A 26,627-nucleotide genomic window follows, 5' to 3' on the forward strand; every position below is an offset into this window, starting at 1 on the left:
TATACACAGTGACGGCTTTCGCATCGGAAAGGTTCGAGACAAGGAGCTGCTCACCAAGGCTACGAAAGAAGGCCCGCGTCTTCTTGGACATCAAGCTGGAGGACAGACAACGTAAAATCTCCGTGTCGCATATCTTCCGGAACGGCCGAGTCATCGTCCTATACCCGTGAACGTTCTCGCTTGTGAGACATATCCCAAGAAGACAAACGCCGCTCATTTTTGGACGGGCAAGTCGAATTTGTCGGCATCACCCTTTGTTGTGTCAACATCCTCGCATCGCAGCGCCTTTGGGATGCATTGTGCTGTGTGGCCCTCCTAGCAAGCCGGAATATGGAAGCTCGAGATGTGAACCCGTGAAGGGATTTTCCTGGCACTGAAGGGGTTGCAACGCACATGGTGTGAACAGCAGAGGACGTGTGTGTGTGCGTGCTTTCAGTTAGGCGCTATACCCGGTATAACGAATCTTAGAAAAAGTGGCTGTGTCCGAGCAAGATTGCCAGTCTGCAGGCAGTGAACGTGCACAGGCTGACTTGCTTTAACGGCAACCCTGCGAAGCTTCACAAGGCTTTGGCCGAGCGTCTGCTAGTGACGAGTGTATAACAAGAGGCAGAGAAAGGCGGAAAATATTATCGCTTGGCTACCGATCAAGGTAGCAGAGAAGCTGGGCTTTGCCACGTTGCGACTTATATACGAGACACCTGTTCAGGTAGTGACCATTGGCGAGAGCTCAAGCGGTCCCGTTTCCGTTTCTCCTAAAGCGAGATTCGTGCAAATTCCAGCATTGTACGTGGACGTAGGTACCTTTTGTTGGCGTCAGACGCTTGCTGAAAGGAAGGCTGAATAGAGAAGTGACGGGTGAAAAAGAAAAATGAAACTTTGAGCTGCATCAGAGGCCTCTCCTGGCATCTCGAGACAGTCTTTGCCACGTAAGTGTCGCGATAAAGTCGTTGTGCCACACAAAGCGTGTTTGCTCATTCGACTTGAAAAGGAGCGGTGATCTGATTGAACGCATGTTCCAGTGTTTTCGCTTGCCTTATCTACAAGCACGTCACCTTGCGACATCAATCTCGCGTCGGGCCCGGCCCGTCTGTTTTGCGAACGTCGAATCCCGCGCGTTGGCCACTTGTATCTATTACAGCTGTCGCAGAGTTTTGGCCCACACCCACCAGCAAAAAAACACGCGTGACCTCAACGCGAGCGAGTGAGAGCGCAGTTGCGCGCATTCCATCCGAGGCCAGAGCAGCCGTTCGTCTTGTTCATTCATACACATACATAGGTACTGCGATCACGTCGCGGTTCGAGAGAGAAAAAAAAAAAAATCGTCGAGCGCAAGAGTGCGCGCGACATTCCGGTATGTTCAGCCGACGCCTGGGCGCGCCTCTCCAAAGCTTGTGAACTCTCTCGCGCATTTCGCAAGGACGCCTCCCGCGTGCCTGTTCTGGTACCTCGCGCGCAGAGGCGGAAGCACACCCAGTGAGCCACGTCTACGGCGGTGTCGGGCCGCTGCAGGCCTCTGCGACATCCCTTCGCTTACGCAACGGCGTCGATCTGTCTTCGTCGACGCAGCGTCGCTCGAGCGATCGCATCGTCTCGCATCGGCCCTTGAAGTGCGTACCAGGACTGGATTGGAAAGTCTCGCGTCGGAGATGGAAGCCGCGTGACTCAGTTGTGTTGTGGGGCGTGGTGTTGGTTTCGTTTCGTTAGCTTTCGAAGGTGGCGTCAAGTCCAGTTCCACTGTGGCACTGCGGCCATCACCTTGACGCCGTGATCGTGCTTGGATCTTAATGGCCTTCGGTGTTTACGGTGGACGTGCCGGTTCGCGCCGTAGTGCCTGCTGCGTGGTTGTGGAAAGGCCTCCCCATTAATCTTTTCTGCGAGGATTTACTGCGGACCACTTACGAATTCCTCTCGGCTGAAGAACTCAAACCGGCACAAGCCGCCGATCTCCTGAATGTGTAATTGAAGACCAGGAATATCGCTTGCTGAAGGAGGTGCGTGTTCTGCCTCTGGTGTGTCGCTTCGTTTAAGAAGTTAGAAACTTTGCAACCAGCGCGCACAGAAGTCTTGCAGAATGCAGATGAGCGTCCATAACCCATAGAATCTGCGGAACCGATGACATCATGTGACTGCTCCCAGAGAGCCCTTCTCTCACCGCACGGAGGCCGCTGTGATCTGTAACCGACGGTACATGCGCGCGATTGATGCCGAACTCCTCGCGATTGTCGAAGCACTTATGGTGTCCACGAACGGCGTACAAATATCGTGACTCCCTTTTCACAACGCAAGCGCAAGAGTTGACAGTTTTCTCGAGTCAACCGGGATGGCCACGTTCGGACTCTGACAAGTTCCGCGATCTGTTTTTCACGTGAGACGTGCGAGTCGGAACTCCCAAGTCAATGTCAGTCGACATGTTGTCGAGCGGCCTCGAAGACTTGGAGTGGGCGCGGGCCGCCGAACCCGACGGTCCGTTCGCGCCGTACTTCCTGCCCCTGGAACGTCGCAGCCAAAGCTTCGTCGACCTGTGCGGCGCCACCAGTCAGGGCGTGCTGTGCTATACCAGCGTGCGACAGCAACAGCAGCTGCGCAGCCGAGACGACGCCGACGGCGCGTCGCGCCACAGCGTCCACCACGTCTCTCGGCGGCGCTCCACCGCCGGCGTGTTCCGGCGAGGACTCAAGGCGCTCCGGCGGAGCTTCAGCGCCGAGAACGGATCGAAGCTGGGCGTGAGTACGAGTTCTGTGTCGGAAACGTGGCGGCCGTGGCGTGTTTTCGGATATTAGACTTGCCTCCGGCCCCCGCAGTAGACAGACGTATGGCATTCGAGATTGGCCTTCGTTACTTCGATGCAGTCGTCGGAGGGGTGTGGACTTAGACATCGCCTAAAAGGTGGTTGCAGCTGCGGGCAACACTGTGTGGCAATATAAAGTTAAGGCCATTTCTGTTATAGAAAGAAGCAACAACGCAAGCAAAGCGCGCGTTTGACAGCGCTCCCAAAGTATTCTGTCTCATTCGGGTCTCTGAGTCTCTTTATCACACAAACATCTTGCTTACTTACTGCAGTACTTATATTAAGCGGAACCGTCGCACACACCACTCGGGGTTAAATTTCAATTTTAGTTTAGTATCTTCTCTCGCGTGATTTGGTAAATGCGAAACCGTCGCAAGTAGCAAAATATATACCAACAGCGAAAGCACTGTCAAACTCTGCCGGACTACTTGGCGCAGTGACACATGTGGTGAAGCTCCGCCTCATAGGTTCCCCTTCATTGCCACAGAAAGTTTTGCGCGGTTGTAACAAGGCGAGTCGGTGCATCGTAATTGGAAAGAGAAACTAACGCTGAAGACGACGCGAGAGCGGTAGAAGTGGTGGGGCGGAACAAAGGCTGGAGAATAAGCAAGAAGGGAGGTTCGCGAGACAAACGCTGGGCTGGCAACTCAGACTTGCTAGTGGAGCGTTTTCTCAAGTGCTGCCTGTCCAGTGTTTGTCCTGTGCACTCCTTTTCGATGTGCCCGGGCCTTTTTGGACAACGGGCTCTCTCTCTCTCTCTCTCTCTCTCTCTGTACTTTCCTTGTGTCAGCGCAGGCACACTCGTCCGCGAATGAAACGCAAATGATGTTTGAACCAGAATAGCGAAGTGCTTATGGTACAAAAGAACAGCGATGAGCACTTCGGTTAAGTGGCAGTACTTGGATTACCAAAGCGACTGATTTGAACGTGGTCATCGTTGCATCGCTTTTATTTTATTTTTATTTATTTTTTGAGTGGGAGAGATACAGCGGTGCGATTCCAACGAAGCTTCACGTCGGAACTGTCGTTTTTTCTCGAGTCGCGGAGCGCTGCTTTGAAGGCTGAGTTAGTGAGTTTGACTGGGACGAATTCGTGCTGTGGTGATGTCATCCACGTCATCGCGCTATCGGTTTTCGTTTCTGTTGTGTGGTGACATCGCGACGCATAATGTGTTCACGTGGGGACAGGGCATAGCGACCATTTGACAATCGCTCCGGCTCGCTCAGTCGTGTGCTATTTTGATGCATCGGCCCTCAGAACGAATGGTAGCTATAGCATACGAGGCGAACCCAGCGAGACGCAGCGAGCGTCAAAACCTTGCAATGTCCTTGCTCCCGCGCGAAAACATTCCGCGTTGTGATGCCACGGCATGGTAACCTCACGGAAACCAAAAACGAAACTAAGCGTACAGAAGCTTGTAAATGACGATATATAGGGCTCTCTGAGGTTTTAAAGGTTGGGGACTTTCATTTAACAAAAAAAAAGGAAAAAGAAAGAAACAAGTCCGAGTCGAAAGTGTTATGTATGTGCTTCTCTAAACGTTGCTTGGCTGGCTGGCTAACGCTTGCAAAAAAGAAAGAAAGAGAGAAAAAAAAAAGGGGGGGTCGTTCGAACTCTCGCGAGAGAGACGGGGGATGAGACGACTGTTGACCGCGAGTCTCCTCTTCGTCGTCAGAATGCGAGGTTGTCTACTTCTCGACCAAGAACCCCCGAGGAGTAAAGCGCCTTCGGTTGCGTCGGCGAGCGATCGACCTCGACACGCGGTGTGCCCGTCACGACGACGGCGACGCGCAACTCTCGGAAGAAGTTCAGGAAGCGACCAGCTCTGTAACCAGATGCGCCCCGGCCGCGTCGGCGTCGTTATCGCGCGGCGTTCGCTGCCTCGGGAGCGAGCGCGGGTGTCGTTCCGATAGGGAATCGGGCACGGGGCGCCCCCACTGAAGCCGCGCGATCCCGCTTCCTGATAGACGACGCTCGCAGCCTCGGCGGGCTCCTTGCGCAGGCGGCACATGCGACGCCGCTGTACCCGCCGAGCGCTCTATACGCATGCAGCCGTCCCTGGCGCGTGTGACCCGCTCGTTTTTTCGCGTAACCGTGACACAAAAATAACGAGAAGAACGGATACGTGAATGCCCGGGGCGGCGGTAGGTGTGAGTGGGCTTCCCTCGTCGGCGGGTGCTGCCGCCGCCGCCTCGCTCGCTCGCTCGGTGGTGACGGTGGTGACCTTGACGACGGGGTGGCGCGACGTCGCAGCGGCTGGCGGTGTCTTTAAGCTGCGGAGGCGTCTTCGCGAAGGCGCGCGCCCTTTCGGCCCTGTCGCGGCGCCGCGGTGACGCGACCAGCGAACTCGATCGTGGAAGGAGGAGGGACATTGGCGCAGTCATACGAGACGCCTAACATCCGTACTCGAGCACTGGAACCGGTGATCGAGGCAGGCGAGGCGTTGGTAAGCTTATCGGAGTTCGTGGTACAGGTCGCCGTTTGCTGGGAAGGACCAAGGACATCTTTGTTTGACGTCCGCCCTTGAAACTCCTCTACTTGCAGAGTTGACAGGGCTACAACTTTTTAGCTGTAGCTCTCATTTAAAGGCCACCAGATGTCGTCATTCACTCGACCTAACAAAACAAGGTGAAGTGCCCATATGGGAAAATGCGAGCTCCGATGACTGTGATGACGATGGTGATGACGATGGTGATGATATTTCCTCCCCGCAAGAAAAAACACTTCTACAACAGCAGCAGAACATTTGGAATATAGTAGAAGTCAAGTTTAGTTCGAAAATCGTTTAGGGGCTCTCTACACGTGGCAAACGTGCATTTCAGTGGGATGCGCCAGAGTTCAGGACCGGCTATGGCCACGAAGATTGCCTAATTATGATGAGTGGGAGCAGTAATCGAAGTGTGGACGTTTTATCAAGCATACAAACAACGCAAGGAAAACTTATATAGCGGTTATAACTAATTGTATTCAGTAAGGCTAGTAATGATGTGCCGGTGGAATGTAGCCACAGGCTGACTCTACTACTACAAAAGATGAAGGAAACTTCGTTCGGAGCTTAGCTATATTGATCACTCACAACGATTTCTCTTTGTTCTATCATCCATTCTCGCTACAAATGATTAAAAAAAGACATACTTCTCGAGGCTCCGCTTTGCCACCTTAGACTTTCATTGACTTCCCGAATTATTCTTTCTATCGGAGCCTCTGCTCAGGGCTTTAGCCGCAGGGATGTCTGGCAATTTGCAATTCCATTTACAGGACAAAGGTATTGCTGCGCCGATTTGCTTGCTTGCTTGTTCCCTATATCATGACACGTACCCATTGCGGGGGATTGGCCAATAAGCGGGCAGCTAGAGAGTTGGGAGTAGATAAAATTTGAGAGCAAGAATGTATATCAGGGTCAAGTTGAAATTGTGCAAGAAATATACACTAATTTATAGAGACAGTTCTTTATCTTAAGAGCAAACCGCATGCTTTATGAAAGGATAGCAAATTTCAAATTATTAATTTTATTCAATTTCAAATTGTAATCTTTTGTGAAACATCAGTTAGTAAATCAGTAAGTTAACCATGTATTCTCTTTGTGTTACCATGAAATTCACAGACGTTTGCGCACACGGTCCTGTGACCAAGAACCAACGTAGACGCCCCAAAGAATATAATATTTTCAGTGTCTGCAGTAATGCCTAATTTTCGGGATAATATTCCTAAATAATTTTTTTTTTCTCTGGCTTGGGAATTGATACCAGGTTGGTAAAAAAAAAAACGAATTGTTTCAGATTCTTTGCAGATGTGGCGCAGAGGGGACAGCGCCAGACCAGACCCGCGCAAATAAAAAAAAATACTGGTGGAATATGCGGCAGCGTAATTTTGTTAGAGCGATTTCCAATTTACGTGTGGGACACGAGATAATTTTCCATGAGAAAAGCAAATGGTTGAAGTTGGTTATTCGAAATGTTTGTTTTGCGTAATGTTAACAGCGAAAAATTTCTAACCCGATCCGTGGTGATGCAAGCAGAAGTCGACAGAACCGACATGACTGGTCCGTTAAAAGACTTTTTAGGGAATTTAATTTACAAACAAACCACGCTGGCAGTGGTACCCGTGTCAAGTTCAAAGGGGAAAATGTTTCTACTACATTCCGAACTGCATTCCCTTAGAATGAAGTGACCGCTGTGCACACTGACAAGGATTCGGTCACCACTGGAACCGTTGTTTGTTTGCCTCCGAGAGTGGTTTCGAAGAATTTACTGGACTTGATATTACCCTTCTTCTTTCTTGGGAATTCACATGTACATTTTAAGTTTTATTTCGTTCTTCTTCGAGCAAGCCTGCATAATTTATCTTCTGTTTCTTTTTCTCTAAATACTTTGTTGCGTCGTATCCATTCGTTTATACTTACTTTATTTTAATTGCACCACCCGCTTCTCGGCCAATTCCGAGCTGTGGTAGTGTGCCATAGTTTTGAAATCATCGTCACCACCACCTGTAAACTAAGCCATTGCACGACCCGCCGTGGTGGCTTAGCTGAGGCTATGCTGTAGCGCTGCTAAGCACGGAGGTTTTGCGTTTCGACGGGGGCGAAATGCAAAAAAAAAAAAAAAAAATCTCCCGTGTCCCACGCATTGGGGCACCTTAAATATTCCCCGGTGGTCAAAGTTAATCCGGAGACCCCGGCCACCCCACTACGGCGTGCCTCATAATCAAGTCGCGGTTTTGGCACGCAAGACCCCGTAATTCAATTCGATTCAAGCCGTCGAACGACGCCGCTTTCTCGAGTCCACCTCCTCCCACTGCCGCCTCGATCGTTCCCATTTCTGCGCACACGCACATCGGGGACCGAGATCGCCCGGCTTCTCCCACGCGGTGGGTACATAGCTCGCCGCCCGGGCGACTAACAGCTGTGCGTGGCCAGTTTGCCGAACGGGCGCCGCGTCCGTGGGCGACTGTTTTCATCTCGCGGTAACGGTTCCGTACCGTTCGTCGTTTCGAACGCTGCCCGTCACGAGGGGCTTTATGCCTTCCTTATCTCGGCGACCTTAACATGTGGGCTTGGCTCGCTTCGCAAGCTTGGCGCCTGGCTGTGGGGCGCCTGACGGCGGCACGGCGGTAGTGCACGACTGTGCACTCTTAATTCACGCGTGCCACAAGGCCGCGAGAAGTGGCGCATTCAAAGTTGTTAAAAGAGTACTGGAACGGCAGTTCCGACTCGTCGTTCACTTGCGTTTAACGAATGTAGAAATCATGTAAGCCTTGGCCAAATGCAAATGCCCAGTTGTGAAAGCCAGCAAACCTAGGGTGACCTCACTTATTTTTTTTTATAGTTCTAGTATAGTTCACGTATTATTACACTGAACACATTCAACACTGTCTGAAACCATGGAGTTCCGCCTATTGTTGAAGGGGGAATTTCGCTCTTTACAGACATGGACCGTGGTCTCTGTTCGACCCTGGTCTATGTACATCACGTGGTCTTCGCGAAATGGTCCGTACACAATTTGCAGTTTATAAACGCACAGCCTGGTTTATGTTTGATCCTTGTTTATGCGAAGTGGTCTGTTGACAATTTCGCTGCTTACAAACACATACCGTGGTCCTTGTTTGGTCCTGTTTGTATATACCGTTTACAAAAGATAGACCCTGGCAGGGCTTTCGGTTGTGCTCACAGAAACGAGGCGGGCAAGGAAGGCGATGGCGAGCCACAGTGGCAAGGGTCAGTCCCACAGCCCCACCGAGGCGCCTGGAAAAGTGCCATGACCGGGTGAACGAGAAATTGAGAAGCGGCGGGTTTCTGGGAGTTGCGCAAGGTATCGCGGCTTAGCAGTTCGGCGCGAATCTTTAATTAAAGTGCTTGTTACTATTGTGAACATCGCTCTTGCTTCCCCGTGTAGCTTACTTATCGGCTGCGTGCGCGTGGCCCGTGGGCATGTGTATACTCCGCAGCTGTTCTCCTCCGGGGTTCATTAAACCTTGCGAGTCGCTGTTTACATTTGCACAGGCCGTAAAGCTATTTTCGTTCCTCTCGGCCGGCTCGACCTTTACGCGGCCGGGCTTTTCGGGAGACGCCACGGAGAAGCAGGGCGGCCTGGATTGGATAAAGTCGACGCCGCAGCCAGCGACGTCTTCCTCGTTACCGAGCTTCTCACGCGTCCTTATCGGCGCCAAGACGACGCCCGAGCTTTTAATTGGACGCCCCGGGACTCGTTTGTGACCCGGGGAATTAATCCGCGGCTGCCGAAGATTCTCTCCTTTTTTTTTCTTTTTTTTTGTTGCGCGTGCGAAAAACAAAGGAACCGAAAGAAAAAAGGCGATCAACAGCGGAGTTCAGCGATTGCTGCCACTCCGAACTCATTTGCCGCGATAGCTGCGGGGACTCGTAGCGGACTGCGCCACCCTATATATTACTCGACTGCTTGATTTCCCTTGATCGTGAAATAATGGTCCCTTAAAGGCAACTTCTTTGTGATGTGCATGGTGGTGCGACTCTTCATTCGATAACGGTATTGCTGGCCGTACACGTTTCCACGCGCTAAGACCCCCCGGCAATGTTGCGCGATAGGTCTGTTGAAGGCGCCATGCAGTATCGTTGAGCGGAAATATGTTTCTTGTAAATATATGTATACCGGGAAACGCCGTTTCGCATCGCTACGCCCGAAATTAAATTGACGAGGTTACGATACACCTGACCGAACTATCCAGTGTCCGATTTGCAATCTTGAGAGGAAAGCTCGGATTTCATACCTCGATCACTGGTTCGCTTGCTTTAGAGCCTTTACGCAAATAACGTGAACAGTTGTCGTTGCGCTACCTGTCGTCTCAGTAGAACGCACATCGTACCATTGGCGCATGGCCTCCGAGACTCTCGGGGCGCGCGAGCTGTCGCGATGAATGTCTTAGAGTCCATGTGTAACGCGAAGTACTTGCCGCGGCTGTGCCTCGCAGCGCGGACTGCACCTGTCTGCTTACCTGTGCCTGACAGCGCTGCCCGGCGCGCGTGCAACGTCCGAGGAAGTTTATTTAGAGCGTCGCCTTGGTTAACTCTGAACGCCGCTCCACCTAAAACACGCAGTACTTGCGGCAAAGCCGCCAACTGCAAGAACAAGCAGCAGAAGGCGGGAAGCATTCGCGTTAGCTGTCCGCTAGAGCTGCACCCTTAGAAAAACATTTTTTTAGCATGGGTAGCAATCCTTTATGTTCTTCAAAGACAGTTTAAGCCTTGAAAACTGCCACGCCCCACCTGCTGTGGTGTTCGCCGACATCAACGCTTTGTTGTCCGTCTCGTCCCTTAGCATTACGCCGGTCCGTCTGTGTGCGCTCGCATGATTGCTCGCTTCTGCTCCCGTGTGCTCTTTGGGAGCGCGCACACCTGCGTGTGCGCCATTTTTGGTTCTTTCTTGGCCACGTTGCTTCGCGCGTCTCTAGGTTCCGCGAGGGCGATTTCTCTCCTTTCTCCGTCACAATGAGTTCCCTGCGCCTCGTTTCTCGCGCTTTATTTTTTTTCCCCCCGCGCCGTCTCATAAACTTTTTATTCCGTTCTGCCGCCCCGCCCACGACACCGGTCGACGACGCTTCTCTTTTCTTCTTTCCTTCCCGTCAACCCGTGCCTGTCTTGGGTCGCGCGGTGTCTCCCGTTTTGCCTGTCAGCCGCTGTGCACGCGTGTGACCCAGATTATATGCCGGCCCGCCCGCGCGCTTCTCCTCCGGCCTGTCGATGTCATCTGCCGCTCGCGATTCTCGGATTAGGCCCACCACCGCGCTCGCTGCCGCTGCCGCCGCACAGCTGTTGTCTGACCCCCGGCCGCGCGCGCGCCAGAGCTCCTTTCTATCCTCTCGTGTGTTTCTCTCTTGTTTCCCCCCTCCTCCGGTCGCTCTGTTTCTCTTGCTCGGAGATCATTCCGTCTGGGCGGGTAAGGCGCGCCGCGCACGGCTGTAATGAGTGGGCGCGTATGCAGCGGGAAGGGAAGTCGCAGCACGTGCGCCTGGCCGTGCGACCTGGGCTCGTCTTGTCTTGGACCGGAGGGCTTGTCGACACCTGGCCGTGACGTGTGCGCGTTGTACCGTTGCCGTACAAACGTGTTACCGGATCCCCGGGCGAAAAAAAGGCATCGCCGCGAGGAATTCGATCGCGCGGGGCTTTCTTTCTTTTCTTTATCCCTTTATGGCAGCGACATGATGGGGAAGGCCGTTCCAGTCAGTTGCTGCTCGTGGAAAAAAATTGATTCGTGAAGGTGGTGGGTACGAGCTCGTGGACGTTCAGACGCATTACTCAGAATTAAGTCGCCACCAGCGATGCCAAGTGAAAAACTGTTCGTGCGCCTACGGCCGTGTTCCGGTAATTGCTGTAGACGACTAAATAGACAGCTAACTAAACGGACAGTAGGCATCTTAAGTCTGGTTCCAATTCTGACGTAGCCGTCAACAAAAAGACGTCATCGCGATGACGCCATAGAAGTTCAAAACGACGCGGGTTACTTTGCTGCCCAGAACAAAATGGCGACTGAGCAGGAGGTTCGGAAACTCGACTGGAAGGTCCTGTGCCCACAAGAAAACGTATAGTCAAGCTTTGCTATGCGCTTAGTGTAAGCTACATTGTGTTTTTATTGATTCACGCGCAAAGAAGGCTAAGAAATAGCCATAATATGCACTTGTCGACACAAAGTGGAACCGATTTGCGGAGATGCCTTCTTGACGCGTTCTATTACTTCAGCGCGAATCTTTCTTCTTAGCTCTCAACGAAGACTGTCTCCAATGCTGGCCAGAATTGGAACACGCCTATATATTGTTGAATGGCTTCGCGTGCTTAGCTCTGTCAGCTGTAAGAACGTGATAAAGAGCTCGGCTTCTTTTTCAGATTCCTGCTCAATGCTTTAAGCGGAATTTCGGAGTACAGCATTACCGTAATGCCCCCACGGGTGCTCAGTGGAGAGTCCTTTTTTCTGTTCGCAGATGGCCCCGCTGTCGAGACCCCAGAGCCATCCGGGGACTCCTGTCGGCATGCCCACGACGCCGCTTCCCCCCGGACTCCCACCCTCCGGTGAGTGCGCGACACATCGAACAGTAAGCTATAACTTTTAACTTCGATAGCGAAGCATTTATACCAATCTGCAACTGTTTTATTTCATAATGCGTCTGCAGTTGCCGCTGCGGTTGCTTACTGGCTTTGGTGTTGGGCTTCTAGCACGAGGCCGCGGTATCAAATCACGGACACGGCGGCCGCATTTCGACGGGGACTAAAGGCAAAAACACCCGTGTACTTATATTGAGGTGCACGTTAAAGAACCCCAGGTGGTCAAAATTATTCCGCAGTTCCTCACATGGCGTGTCTCATAATCAGATCGTGTTTCTGGCACGTAAAGCTCCCCCCTTTTTTTCCTCCGCAGTGAAGCTAACCGGGCGGTGTACTGATGGCGAGCAGCTATTGGCCCACTGCCTGTAATTGACAGCGTAAGCTCGCTCGAAACCCGAGATTGAACGGGCGCGACTGGCGTTAATTGCGTGCAGGCGGCGGCGGCAATGGCAACCGGGGCGTGTGCTACATCGGCGCGGCCGGTTCGCTGGACGACACCGGCGTGACCAGCGTGACGGGCTGCGGCGGCAACCCCGGCCGGGACAGCCCGAGCGGTGGAAGCGTAGAGTCGCGACACAGCAGCTCCAGCCTGGACTCCGGCCGGGGGTCTTCATCCAGCTCGTCCGCCGACTCCAAGGTGGGTGGTTGGCGACGGTCAGTGCGGCAGTCAGTGCGGCTCCCATGAGTTCCGTGGCCACCTGATAACGGCGCGTAACAACTAGGAACGAGCGTATAGATGTCACACGTGCACAGCGCTGACTTCCAACTGGTCTTGTCAGTACCGTGTGTGTATGTTCTGTGTTCGTCCCTGGTTTTACGCGATGTTATTAGACGATCGTGGATAACCAACGGCGCTGTTTGCGTCGTGTGTCCGTTTTGATGTCCGTATTTGTCCGCCTATAGGTGCTGGTATATTTCTTGGTATGACAGACCAACTATATCACGAATTACCTCGTACCCTCAGTAGTCTGTCGTTAGACGTAAGCGACGGGTTCGGCTTACGGTGAAAGAACAAGTCGATGTGAGAGCGAGACTATATAGTACACCGAGCAGCTGATTAACGAATCGGTGACGAGTGGATCTGATTAGGAAAAACACATTAGGGAGAGTGGCCGAATATAGAAACCGTCACGCAGCACAATATAGGTCATGCGCGAGACGAGGTAGAAGTCAATTGCTGACTTGACCTTGATTGCACCGGTATGTCTCAAGCGTTAATAGCTTGCCAGTAAAAAGTTAGTAACTGTCTGTAAGAGGCATTGTAACTCATGCAGTTACTACCTTTTTATACTAAGCTTTTTAAGAGTGTGGGTTATGTAATTGACGGACAGAGGTCGTCGACTACAGCTGTCGACGTAGCTGTTTTTTATCTTTCCGTACCGTGGTATACGTTCAGAGTTGAGCACCTGTAGAGCATACATACCGCGTGTACTCACACCTCGGCGTGTTCATAGGTGGCGCACCGGCTGTCCACGGGTAGCCACGGCTCGTCGAGCAGCCTGACACTGACGAGCAGCGTGGGTAGCCACATGAGTAGCCTCACCCCGGAGGTGGTGGTGCTCTCGCCCCTCAACGTGGCCGGTCTGCTCGTCAACGGAGTCTCGGTCAGTGCACGCTTAAACACTTCACGCTCTCTCCCCCTCCCCCCCTTTCTTTTTCAGTGTGCTCTGAGCTGGCATATTGCGGCGCGAGCACGAGCAAAGCAAACCAGCCTACAGCCTGATCATCTGCGTCATATATACGTTACTCGTAGGAAGCGAGCATCTGTGACGACATCGCCCCTGATGGAAGGCGACCGCGCTCGACACGCGTGTGTCATCGCGAACGAGACGTCGGCGCGCCTGTTTACGCGAGCAGTTTTGTGCTTTTCTTTTTCTTTGGTCGTGGTATAGAATCGCTCGGGTATAACGACGCCCATAGGACGCTAAAGGCTCATGCAGCGCAAACGCAGACCCTCAAGAAGGACGCAGTACCGCGTGTTCGCCGCAGCCCCCATCTGGTTGTGTGTGCTGATCCTGCACTTTCATATTTTGGGAGCAAGCAGGTCTATAAACGGGAGGCAGAAGAAGACGCAGGAGGCGCGGCGCTTCTTCTGCGTGCTCCGTTTTTGGCGCTGTTTTTTCCTGAAACGTGTGCCCCCTTACTTCACCTACTCACGTTAGTGCGTTTTCATGTTGACCCTCTGTAGTCAGTATACGTTGCACCATGTTTCCTTTTTTGTGTGTGGGAACCTGGTATACCAGCTCACAAGAGACAGAGGACCTTGCATCACGCAACGCGGGTGCCCACGTCACGTTATTCCTTGACGTCATTCTCTTGTGCGGTGCTGCTAGGTTCCCGAGATGTAAACATCTTTAGCCCGGCTCGATTGTCAAGTTAGCTCATGTCCTGCCGCACTTAAAGGTACACGGGGGTGGAATATCAAGTTCAGCTGGGTTGGTACGCATTCTCCGCTGCTGGAATAGCAGGTTGGCCTCTAGCCTCGAAAGACTCTGCGAACCATGAAAAGACGCAGACCGTGCGTCAGTCACGACTCACGGTCGGTGACTGACGCTGCCCCGGAGTTCTGGCCGCACTAGTTATACGTGACGTCACGAATTTTGACAGCGTTTACCGCAACGTAGATAATTGTTTAGGGTTAAAGAGGGACTAGATCGCACTCTAAACGTAACCGGAGACCGAACCTAAGGAGTGTCGAAAACATTTCCCGCGCCAGAGCGGCTCGAATTGAACGAATTACGTTGAAATGTGTAGTTTAAGAATGACGAATCGGTGCTTATGTACTGGCACAATACTAAAAAGAAAGAATGGCTTTATTCTCCAGTAATAATTAACATACCCCCCCCCCCCCCCAAGTTAACAAATAGTTCGTTTTAACAGCAGGGCTTCCATTCGGGCGAGTTGGTTCATAGTGTGGGAACGCAGCGCACGGAAGACAGCGACGATTGGTGTGCCGTGTTTTCTTGCGTCCCTGTTTTCCTTGGGTTACATGGTTACATTTCCAAACTAGTTTCGAAAGAACGCTTTACTAGTGAGAAGCTGTATAGTGTCCTTTTAAAGAAAAGGCACGCGTAGGAAAAGACATGCATGGAAGTACTTCGCCACGATATTACTGTGCGACCTCAATCCGCATGTGGGTGTTTTCCTATCGGCTGTTTTCGTGTTCCGAACAAAGGCACCGGCGCTCGCGTTTCGGTGCGCGTTCGTTGTCAAGTGAGACATGCATGCTGCCCCACCTACACAGGGCCATCACTTTCAAGTTTTACCCAACCTTTAATAAAAATCCGCTGTGGCACATAGCACAGTTCTTGTCGTTGGGCTGGTGTATCGGAAGAGGCGGTCATTACGAGCACGCAAAATCGAAACACATGTTCAACTAATTAACAGAAATTCACTAATTTGCTTTTTAATTGATGTCGTTATGGCATATATTGCAATTTATGGATTGTAGCCGTTGAGTTTGCAAGACACATCTGCTTAAAATGAATTTCCAGAATGACGCCAGTTTCGAGATATTATTTCCTAAAGTGTGGGTCGAAATTCATGGGCGTTCCAGTTACTTTTGTGCTTCAATGCGTAAAAGAGCGTTTTGTTAAAAAACTCGGTGCCCTCCCACTCTGAAGAAGGATGGCCAGCGAAGCTGTGTATGTGGGCCGCTTAATGGCGAACTGCACCTCCATCGCGGATCGGCCCGGCATTGCACTATCTTAGGGATCGGCCCACGTATGGGTTGTGCTTAACGCCTGCTTCACCTCCGCCGCGGCTCGGCATGGCATTGCACTACATTCGGGATCCGCCCACGTATGACGAGTTTTGTGTCTACACACGGACACGATCCTGGGAGAACTAGCCCTTAAAAGCTTCGCTGTAAAAAAGTAAGTGCGCCAATAGTGCATTATTACGGCGAGTTCGATGGCACATATGTCCAAACTAGTGTTATTCTGGAAATTATGTCCAAGTGGATGGGCCTCTCGAACCTACAGGCTACATTTCGTGAATTGCAATATGTGTCGTAAAGTAATTATATAAGAAAATGATTAGTAATTTTTAAAATTATTTGAATACATATTTCAATTTTTTGTGCAAGTAATGACCGCCTCTCCGAACATTCCAGCTCGGGAACTAGGATATTTCTCCAGTTAATCCCGCCTTTCCGTTCGCAGGGTTATATACTCCAGCGAGTAAACGCACAACGGAGTCTTTGCGTGCTCATCCTCTGGGAAATATCCGCTCTGCTTGCACGCACAAAAAATGTCGCGCGCGCACCGATGTTTGCTCGGCGGACGCGCATTCATGCGCGCCTTCTTCGTCTGAGCCACGGCGCCGCTCGTTTGCTTGCCGCTCGTGCGGAATGGCACCTGTGATTGCGCGATCGCGTTGTGCGCGCGCGCCGCATTGTGTGTGCCTGGAAATGAACTGACGGTGTAATGAAATTTTCTGACTCGAGCCTCCTCCTCCACCGCCGGCCGTTGAAGGATCTCCGCTGTTGCTCCCTTAACGTCGTTCTCTCTTTCCCCCCATATCACTACCCTCCTCTCTCTTTATGTAGCTCTCCGGTCCCTCTCTCTCTTTCTCTTCTTTCTCCGCCCCCGTTCCTCCGCTTTCTCCCTACCTTTCTCTTCGTCTCCTCTCTCTTCCCCCAACACCGCGGGTGCCCTAACCGCAGTCGAGGAATCTACCACTGTGCGAGAGAGGTGTCGCTATATTTCTCTTCTTTAGAACATAAATCCCTTTCTCTCCTTCTGCCCCTCCTCCTCCTTTCCGTCTCTCTTACAAGCGTGACATAACCAAACATGCGCTCCAATAAATCCGGGGTTAAAGGACGCGCACGTTTGTCTCTTCTCAAGGGGAATCATCGTACCGCCGATGTATCTATATTAAAACGGGAATAGCGGGGCGGGTGTTTGGAGCGCGCAGTTTTTTTCGAGGACAACCAACGGCGCCCGTCCGTTACGCTTTATTTCAGATTGTCGAAAGGCAACCGCCGCCAACCTCCTGGAGGCGTCCGGAATGCGGACGAAAGATAAAGAGAGGGGAAAAAAAAAAAACTCGCGTGGCTCTTCCTCCGTTTGTGTAAAGGTTTTTCGACGGTCACTCCTGCTACCTGGCCTCAGCCGAACGCTCATAACCGTCTTTGTTAGGGTGCGTGTTCCGCCGAGTGGCCTGTGGGAGGGACGGGCGGTTGAGCGGACAACGAGAATGCGAGGAACAAGGTGGACGCTCGTAATAAAAGACGTCGACAAGGAAAGGGACACTCCAAAGGCCGCGCGGCTCCGCCACAAAAGTGCAACAGCAGCCCAGGTTCGAGCGCGCGGTCGAGCGGGCGGGGAGTGGCTCTGCGCCGTTGACCTGTTTACCTTGCGCCCTCTGTGTTACGCCGGCCACCGATGGAGCGTGGATGAAGGGGGGGGGGGGAGGGGAGTGAGTGCTGATGCCTCCCCTCTGGGCTTCACCCAGTGTTCTGTTTTTGTTTTATTTCTTTCCATTCTTTCCATCGCCAGGGGGTATTGATTGGTGCCGTCCCATTTCCGTTTTTTTTTGTTTGTTCGTTTGTTTTGGTTTGCGTGGACGGAATGATCCTTCATAAAGAGCTCCTCCGGCTGCTGCTACCGTACGAAAACCAGAGGCGATCGAGCGAGTGAAGGTGTAAGCTCGTCTGCGTGGCGAGAGATAATCACGGCACCAGGGAAGAGACGGCGACACCACTGACTATAGAGCAAAAGAACTGATGATACGCTCGGAAGAGAACTAGATACTGCAAAGGTCTGAAAATATAAGACGAATCGATTTGGGCTTCCTTTCGTGTTTTTGTCATTCGTAGTATTAGTGTTTCTTTAGTCTTTTAGCCTTTCCGCTTTCTTTTTTTTATGTTCGTTGTATTTGCCTGTTTTTTTTTTCGCATGCGCCCGAGCAAAGTGAGAGTCCAGAGGTATATGCCAGAGAGAAGCAGCGGCAGCAGCGCTCAGCTGTGATCGTTCTGGTAGAGAACGATTGGGGCGGGTGGCTGTCCGGCTACGGGTGCACGCCGTTTTGTTAATGGGCTTCGATACGTGCGCCGACGCCCGCATTATAATAGCGCGGGTTTCTGCGGAGCATGTCGAAAATTTCGAAAGGCTACAGCCGCCAAAAGCCAAACGAACTTTTCGAGCTTGCTCGTTTTTTTTTGCGTTTTTTTTTCTGACACTCTTTGGTACAGTACAACCCTCCCTCCCCTTGCCCCAGGCCTGATCCACTAGTAAGAAATCTTATAATAAATTATGTTTTTTTCTTCTTTTTTCCATTTTCATTATAGGGAGAAAAATAAAGTGGGGTGTGGGAGGGGGCATGCAAGAGCCGTGGGAGAATGATTGTCGAAGTCACGTGATAGCTTCCCCGTAGACCTGCCGGAATATGTTGCTGGGTAGAGCACTTATGTAACGTGTGTCTCAGCTGACGCTAGCCAAGCTGTTCTCAACGAAAAAGAAAATTCAAGAAATCGCGCTGCAAGATAACGGATGTAGGACCTACGGTACTCGGTCGTCTGACCTCTGACGACCGAAAACCATAGGTCTCGAAATAGTATGTTGGACCGCGTTGTTTAAATCATTTCTTTTTTTCCATTGAGGACTTCCATAGAGGCTTGACTACCTGATGCTAGTCAAGCTCCTCAATGCTCCTCACAGCTTGAGCGTACAGCTGCAACTAGATGGGTGTCTTAACTCGAAGAAGGTCCGTCTAATATGCACCAGCCATTTGCTTTCTCTCATTTCGATGACGTCACACGGCTGAGGCGAATTTCTTTCAGTGTTAGCGCCTAGTGGAGGAACTACGTTCTGGAGTGCAGAGGCACGTACGTCAGGTACAGAGCGAGTTCGTGCCGAATCATTAGGTTTTCGCTGTGCCTGTATTAGGTTGTCGTCGAGCCGTTCTCCCTGACCCTGTATCACAATAACACGTATGCGCCGTGCAGACTGCACCCTTTTATTGTTTCCTAATGCTTTGAGTACGCTTTCTTTTTGTCAATCAGTTTGTTCCTTGCTCGAGCCGTTCCCTGTCGGTTTGCATAGTTTTAGGCTCACGTCACTGCAGCACCATTACATCCGTCAGAGAATTTCCTTTCAAACTAGGCTTCGGCAGCACGCCGTAGGCAGGCGTGAAAAATTTGCGAGCGTACACATTCCAGATGCGGCAGGATGGGGCATCTGTGGGTGTAGCAGATGCCGCGCAAGATCCACTAAGGTCTCCGTGCAGGAAACGGGTAAGGTATTTCATTACTCAGCCCGTTCCCTTATTTTTAACTCGCCTCGTCGACATGCCAGCTCAAATCGGCGACCCGTCTTGGATCGCGATGTTCTCGCTAAGTCGTATAGACACATTTCGACGATCCCGCCGATCTTCGCACGAGAGCGCTGCGCGCACTGTTCACGCCAGGAAAAAAAAAAGAAAAAAGAAAACCGCAGTAGCTTGTAATGGCGCTGCTTATCATCACGCTACTACCTTTTTTTTTCGTTTCGTAGCAGTTGATAACGAGGCCGCGTTCTGCTTATCTCGCTTTTGTCTCTCCATATCTCCTTGTCGGTATTTCTTTTTTTTTCCCCCTACACTTTTCGTTGAGGGGCGCTGCCGTCGCTCTTTTACACTTGTCGCATCGACGGCGCTCATTTCCGGGCTTCCTCCCTCGAGTCTACCATTTCTTTTTCTTTTTCTGTCTAACTCTCATGGATCCTAATTTTTAATCCCCGCCTCCGTTTCTCTCCCATTTGTCCACCCTTTCGCTCCTTCCATTCTTTTTTTAATTCTTTCTTTCGTTCCTTCGTCGTCAGCATCGATTCCTCGCTCTGCGCGTCGCCGTGTGTGTGTGTGTTTGGAACTCACGTGACTCCAGTGATCCACGTTTGCTCTCGTCGCCGCCTTTTGCCTGTGCAGTTGTGCGTCGTGCTTCGCCAAGCACGCTGCAGCGCCTTTGAAAGCTCTACATCTCTTAAGCTCCGTTGTAACTGACTCGATGTGGAGGAGTGTGGATACTACTACTACTACTACTACTACTACTACTACTACTACTACTACTACTACTACTAATAATAATAATAATAATAATATGTTTAGATTGTTGTGCACTGCTCTGTAATGTACAAAAATAAAGGGGGGGACTGTGTGTGTGTGTGTGTGTGTGTGTGTGTGTGTGTGTGTGTGTGTGTGTGTGTGTGTGTGTGTGTGTGTGTGTGTGTGTGTGTGTGTGTGTGTGTGTGTGTGTGTGCGTGCGCGTGTGTGTTTGTGTGTGTGTGTGCTGCCACTAGTTCACGAGTACCGTGCAGTTATACAATTCAGTACAGGCTTCCGTGACACAAAAGCTTGGTTGCATTAGAGCGACTACAGCTACCGCGGCGCCAATGCTTAGACCTAGGAAATAAGTGGCACGATCAACAGGGCTTTCACGCACGGTGGGGATTAGGATAGCGTTATGAGTCGGCGAAGGTGTGTGCCTGTAGCTACCGCATGCACGAACGTGCCAGAAACGCGTCGTGCCAGCTGGCAGGTTCGGCCACGTTGTTTCCGACCTGTCGTAGCGAACGTTATATTCCCCCTGTGTATGCTATATACAGGGACACTTAGCAGGTGCAAGAGGGTAGCGCCATTCTGCGCAACGGGGTGTCGTGCGAGATTGGGAGACTGTTTAGTCTCGGAGATCGCTGAGCACTGCCGCGAGAGAACACGGAGACGACAACGGGAGTCGGAACAACCGCTTCCGGCGCTCCCCGCTGACCGCAGTTTCCCAGACATCAGCTCGCGGCCCGATTGCGGTGCGTGCATTTTGCTGCGCAGGCCCAGCGTGCCAACCCACCCGCTGCTGGCGCATCGACCCGAACCGCTAGCGTTTGCATGATACAGCGGCCGAACGCCGGCACAGTAAAAAGACCCGGCCTCGTCTGATCCGTGTAGGATCAAATACACCGCTTATTCGTACGCTGTACAGTGTATGAAGTCAGCCTTTTTCTAAGCTAACGAGAACTGGCCGACAGCGTGAACACGGGTATGGGGGGAGGGGGGGGGGGTTGACGCACACACTGTCACATGACGCACGTGATTGGCTACGTGATTTGGAATCGAGAACAAGTTTTGTTAGCTACCCGCCGTATCGCCAACTCCATGCAGTGCAGCGAAAGCTGTGTCGCATCAGTCAGCCAGAAAAGACCCTCTGATCGCGCGTCGCCGGGTGAATGGAACCGTCTCGGAATGATTAGTTCTGTGCAAGCCTCCCTCCCTTCTTCGTAGAAGCGCGTGTACATGAATGCGACCGTATCGTATCGCATTTGTATTCAATACATGCGAAACCTGTTTCCAGTAATTTGCGTTCCACCGATAAGTGGAGGAAAGCACGAGGCGGCAGCCTGTCTCGCTTTTCCTTGTTTCCTCGATGCGATGCGCCAGCGTTTGCACGCCTGATGCGGCTACTAGAACTGCCCTCGCCTGTCGCATCAATGCTATTCGGCTTGCTAGTGCTTATTAGCCACGTTAACTTACACGGATGCGACGTGCCACTTGTCACAATCATAGAAAACCCTGCTTAGAACACCAAGACTGTCCTCATTTGAGGTTCACTGACGCTAGCAGTAGCCTTCGCTGCAGTGCACGACGTTGGTGAGGCGAAGTATACCTCCCAGCTACAGTTTCTGTGGCGATGCACGGTACTAGTGATCAAATAGACGCGCTTTCTCTCTCTGTCTCTCTTATTCAACCTCTTCGCCTCTCCCCCGGTCTCCTTCCTCGGCATGCGCTGCCGGGTTAAATGGGTGTAACCAATTTTCTTGAGTAATTACACGAGACGTCGCGCCCTAGCAGGACTGCGGCGGCAAGCAAAATGAAAGGGAAGCAAAGAGCGAGGCCCAGGGCTTCGGAACAAAATTTTCAGTTCCCTGCCTCCTCTACTTGGGCGCAGAGTCCACAAAGATTAGAAAAAGAAAAACAGCAGGTTCTTTCGAGTAGAAGAAAGGAAAAAAGAAAGAATGAGGAGGCCGAGCCCGATATGGGTGGAGGGTGCAGGGATGGCGGGGGGAGGGGGAATGATCTATACGCGTCGGCCGATATGTGTCGTCGTTTCCGCCGAAAGGTTATTGGAGCGAGGGGGCTCTAAATTTGAAACGCCAAACGACACATGCGTGTTCGCAGAAATCCAAAGAGAGAGAGAGGAGAGAGGGGTACTTATTACTATTTATTGCGCATGCAATCTTTAGAGCGCAATCCCTTCTCTCCTATTTTACCCATGCAGTGCGCCAAACATTCATGTAGAGTGCAGGCTTGTAAGCTATTGGGCTGCTATTACCTCCGAGACTTGCTTCTCAGTTCGAGTGTGATATCATGACCAAAACGCGCACATTGGAAAAAAAAAAAACAAGGAATGTTTCGGATCACAAACAATATAAAGCGTTCCTTGTGGCCACCGTTTGAGTTTCACCTGTTCACTTCGCCGATGGCTGTCACGAGGTCTTCAGTGAGTTCAGTTTTCTAAGGTGCTATGCATAGCACAGCGCTTAACTGATCACTGCAGCAACACTGCATTCAGTGGAATGCCTGCGAGGATACAGCAGCCCCGGGGTGGCATTCTGGACACCGGTGAGCTCCGCCATATTATTAAGTCCTGTAACGGTGGCATTTTGAGCCAACCAGACAGGCCGTGGCAGCTGCCCCCTGGGCCGATCAGAGCTGACCATATGCACGGCGACTGCGACAATGTTGATTCGATTGATCGTAAGAGTTGAGAGGTCGCGTGTGCCGAGGCCTCGCAAGGCATTGTGTAGCTCGCTAATCTGCACCGCGCATCGAGCGAAAAATAGAAAACTGAAGAACGAATAATCATTCATGTGAAAGTGCTTCGCGTGAAAGCGATAAAAAGGCGAGAGGAACTTTTACAAGCGGCACATCTACGCATTTGCACATGAACAAGAACCAGTGGTTATGATGATGGCGGTGGTGATGATATCCCTCCAAAATGGCTCAAACCCGCAACGTGGAGGAGATCACAAGACGAAAGACAGGAATTTTATGCGAAGCATATTACGAGAGCTCAACCCAGCTCCTCAGGCGCGGCGGTGTCACCTTGAAACCACGTGACACCGTGACGTCACGACAGAGGAGAAGTGGCTTTGGCTCAACTCTTGCAAGACGGGCTGGGTGGGAATCGAACCAGGGTCTCCGGAGTGTGGGACGGAGACGCTACCACTGAGCCACGAGTACGATGCTTCAAAGCGGTACAAAAGCGCCTCTAGTGAATGCGGTGTTGCCTTAGAAACGAGCTGTTTCTAAGGCGTGCGTCTCTTGCTCAGGCGCACATTTCGTTGCCGCGCCGAACGCTGCTTTGCTCGACGCTCACCGCGTCCAATGCGGGGCGCGTAGTCGCTGCCCTGTAGCCCATTGTCTTACACCCCTTGGCGGGTCGACGGGAACGCTGTCGCGTTCCACTCTTGAAGGCGAAGCAGTAATGCATGAGTTGTTTCTTCGTCTAGCCGAACCAAATATAGCCAAGCAACAGCAGTTCACCAGGCTAAACAGTGGTTCAACAACTAAAATAAAGGCTAGTATGCTTCGCATCCTGGGCTTAACCTTACCTAAGCCACAGCCATTTTTTTGTTGTCGTCGTCATCGTCGTGGTCGTTTCTGCGTGCCTGTCGTTTTCGCGTGTTCGTCGTCGCAACGGGCAGGCCTTTGCGTCTCCACTCAACTGCGAATGGAGCGCCACCTACGTGGTTGCCGGCAGCCCGCTCTCCCTGCCCTTCGTCGGCGTGGGACTCGCTGCAGTTGCACGCGTCCGCGTCGCTCTTGCATCATGCATTCGCGCCGCTCTCTCGACACGGGCGCGTCATTCATATATGCGCCGCGTATAGCATGCAGAGCCACGCAAACGGCCGCGCGCTTTTCGGGATGTCGTATAGGATTCCGCGATATTCTGAGGATATGCAGCCTGTATACACCTCAGTGCAATATGCTTTTAGCGCCCGTGTTCTGCGCGCCTCGATTACTTGTCCATCGGCCGTTGTCGCCTTCGCCCGCCCCCCCCCCCTCTCTCTCTCTCTCTCTCTCTCTCTCCAGAAAAAAAAAATAGAGAGGAATAAGGGGACTGTTTATCGCGTGGAATGCATGAAAATGAAGATACGCTTCTGGAATTGTTCGCGCTTCCCTGATGTTTTAGTTGTTTCGGTCCGCGTAGTACTCGGGAATGAATGGATAAATGCTATACTTTGTCATTTCCTTGGTTGTCGTTTTTTTTTTTCGTTTGCGGCAGTTTACTTCCGCTGGTTATCTTTACTGTCACTGGGCTTTCAATAATTTCTTCATTTCGTGTTTTACATCCTCGTTCGGGAGCTCATCATGTGTTTCAGTAAGGAATAAAAATAAAGGCCATGCTTGCAAATATAAGTAAGGGCTGTGACGTTATCTCCTGGCGGCAGAAAAATAAAATAAATTGAGGCGCATTTGCTACAAATGCTTTTGCGATTATTTGCCTTGTATTTGTCTGCGCGCTTACCACCTGCTGTTTTGTGCATCATGTAGTGTATTAATGCAGTCAGCTGCGCCGCAGTGTTGCGAAACTAGGTACTGGGCTTTGATACGTCTGTTGAAAACGTGTGGAACGTCTCCTAAGGCTCGTTCCAGTTTGCGGTCTTGGAAAATATGCTGCTTTGTCGCAGCAAAACAATGCAGTGCTGTGAATGGCTGGAACCCGTGTCTGACAATGACAAGCGCTAAGTCGCCACTGCACATTTTTTTTTTCTTCCGAAGCAGTACAATCATGAGCGGCTGCTCGGTCGTCTGTTTTCAGGAACGAACGATTACAGACGACTCTGCAGACCTGCACCAAAGAATGTGCGTATAGGGTGTCGCAGCTACCGTTAGCCAAGCTGTTATAGAAAAACAAAATGGTGCAAGATACGGTTAACACCATGGGGTGTTTGGTGGTCCGAGATGTGACGAACAGTTCATACCTTTTATAAATGTATGTCACACAGTGTTTTTTTCTTCGTTCTTTTTTTTAGCTGTTTTGTATAACGACACACGCTATATAGTGATAAAAGGCAGAGGTGGAGCTGTGACGGCGTCGAAGCGATGGCGTGTTTCTGTTGTTCAGATTGTAACTCCTTATGTTATTATAGTTCGACTGTTGCGTACCCACTGCAACCACTCTCCTGTGATGTTTGTGCTGTTCTCCTCTTCTATAATAGCGAACGAGGCACATTGCGGAGCTTTAGAATTATAGAGACGCGAAATGCTTCAGGTCCCAAGTCGCATACAGCCTTAGGATAGTGTTTGCGTTTTGCTTTTGCGGCGCCGCAATTTTTGTAATCGGCGCGAGGTTGAGAGAAAGTGATGGCCGACATCGGAATTTCCTTTTTACGAACGTTGACAGTTACTGCAGAAATCGGGTCAGGTTACGTACAAGGCGAGAGCCGCGTCGCCTCGGTGCAAATTTTTCGGGGGCTCGATCCTCCGCGACTCTTGGGCGGCGGCACGCTGTATGTTAGGAATAGCGTACATGATCGACGTAAGCGTTCGTCCTGTCTCTGGCCTTTCTTTTCTGCGATCGTGTATCTGGCGCTAAAATCTCTGCTGTTCAGTATGCACAAACTAGCCAACAAACCGCAAGTACTACTAAACGCAAATCCCAAATGCGCACGGCGTCGACGCCATTTCTTTGTTGCTTCGAAACGTTTGAGGCTCCTATTTTAAAGCTATCCATTAACGAGCGTCTCTTTTAATCAAATGCGTATTTCGATGCGTTGCTAGTTCGGTCAACGCGGCGCTTTTATTCAGCAAGAGCACGGCTTCACCAAAGGCTATATACACTGCCTGCATAACAAGCGCTCGCTAAAGGTAACGAGAAATTACAAAACAGGATCAGCAGCACCAAGTGAGACAGACGTGCGCTAGCTGTTCGGCAAATAACATTAACAGCCATGACTGGTTGCACGCATTGAGGCTGACAAATGGACTTGTGTGAGCTAATCTGCTGCGTGACTGCTCTGTGCCTCGCAAACGAAGCGCATTGATTCCGGTGCCGGTTTCCGAATAGAACTGGTGGCGTCGGCGAGCTCGTTTACAACGCGCAATTAACGCTGCGTTTCCTTTTAAACCCAGTTGGTTAGTGCGTGTGTTCCGATGTCCCTCACAGCGTCCGGAAACTTCACGTTGACATTTGTTCTATGGTTCTTCAAGCTGAAAAGATTACGTGCTGATTACATGTTTTACTTCTCTTTTTTTTAAATTTACGATGAATTTTAGATGCTAGAATAGTGGCAAGCGTCAGAACGCTTCAAATAATTTAATATTACGCAGCATGTTTCTAGGAGCCAGCTTCGGTTTGTCTGTCCAGGAGACGAGTACGTCATGAAGTCACGCTACACGGGTGTTCTCTCCTGTTAATGGCAGCTGCGGCTGCCAGAGGCGAGCGAAGGCCAGACGGAACGCGCACAGTGGCGCGTTCCGTATATATATATATATATATATAAACGAGAAGAAAGGGGGTTAACCGAGGGACCCGATATTTCCCGACACTCCCAGGGTTCTACTAGTACACATAAATACCCAATAAAGTGGATGGGGAAACGCCGCCGCGGTAGCTCAATTGGTAGAGCATCGCACGCGACATGCGAAGGTTGTGGGTTCGGTTCCCACCTGCGGCAAGTTGTTTTTTCATCCACTTTAATTTCCATTAATTTATCATTTACTTTATTTCATTTATTAAGCACATGCAATTTCCCCTATGCTGTACTTGGTGTCAGTGTTTGTTGGCTTCTCTTTATA

The 26,627-nt window shown here is 51.2% G+C and overlaps 1 protein-coding gene across 1 annotated transcript in view; it reads left to right on the top strand.

Annotated features, from left to right (window-relative positions):
* LOC135900747 (caskin-2-like) overlaps positions 1 to 26,627 on the top strand; it is a 319,002-nt gene that overhangs the window by 221,643 nt on the left and 70,732 nt on the right. Inside the window, exons 13-15 of the mRNA XM_070524415.1 lie at positions 11,735 to 11,822; positions 12,290 to 12,492; positions 13,310 to 13,459. Of these exons, the coding sequence (XP_070380516.1) occupies positions 11,735 to 11,822; positions 12,290 to 12,492; positions 13,310 to 13,459 (441 nt within the window). The remainder of the gene's footprint in view (positions 1 to 11,734; positions 11,823 to 12,289; positions 12,493 to 13,309; positions 13,460 to 26,627) is intronic.

This window comes from Dermacentor albipictus, chromosome 8, assembly GCF_038994185.2.
Source record: "Dermacentor albipictus isolate Rhodes 1998 colony chromosome 8, USDA_Dalb.pri_finalv2, whole genome shotgun sequence".
Lineage (NCBI taxonomy): Eukaryota > Metazoa > Arthropoda > Arachnida > Ixodida > Ixodidae > Dermacentor > Dermacentor albipictus.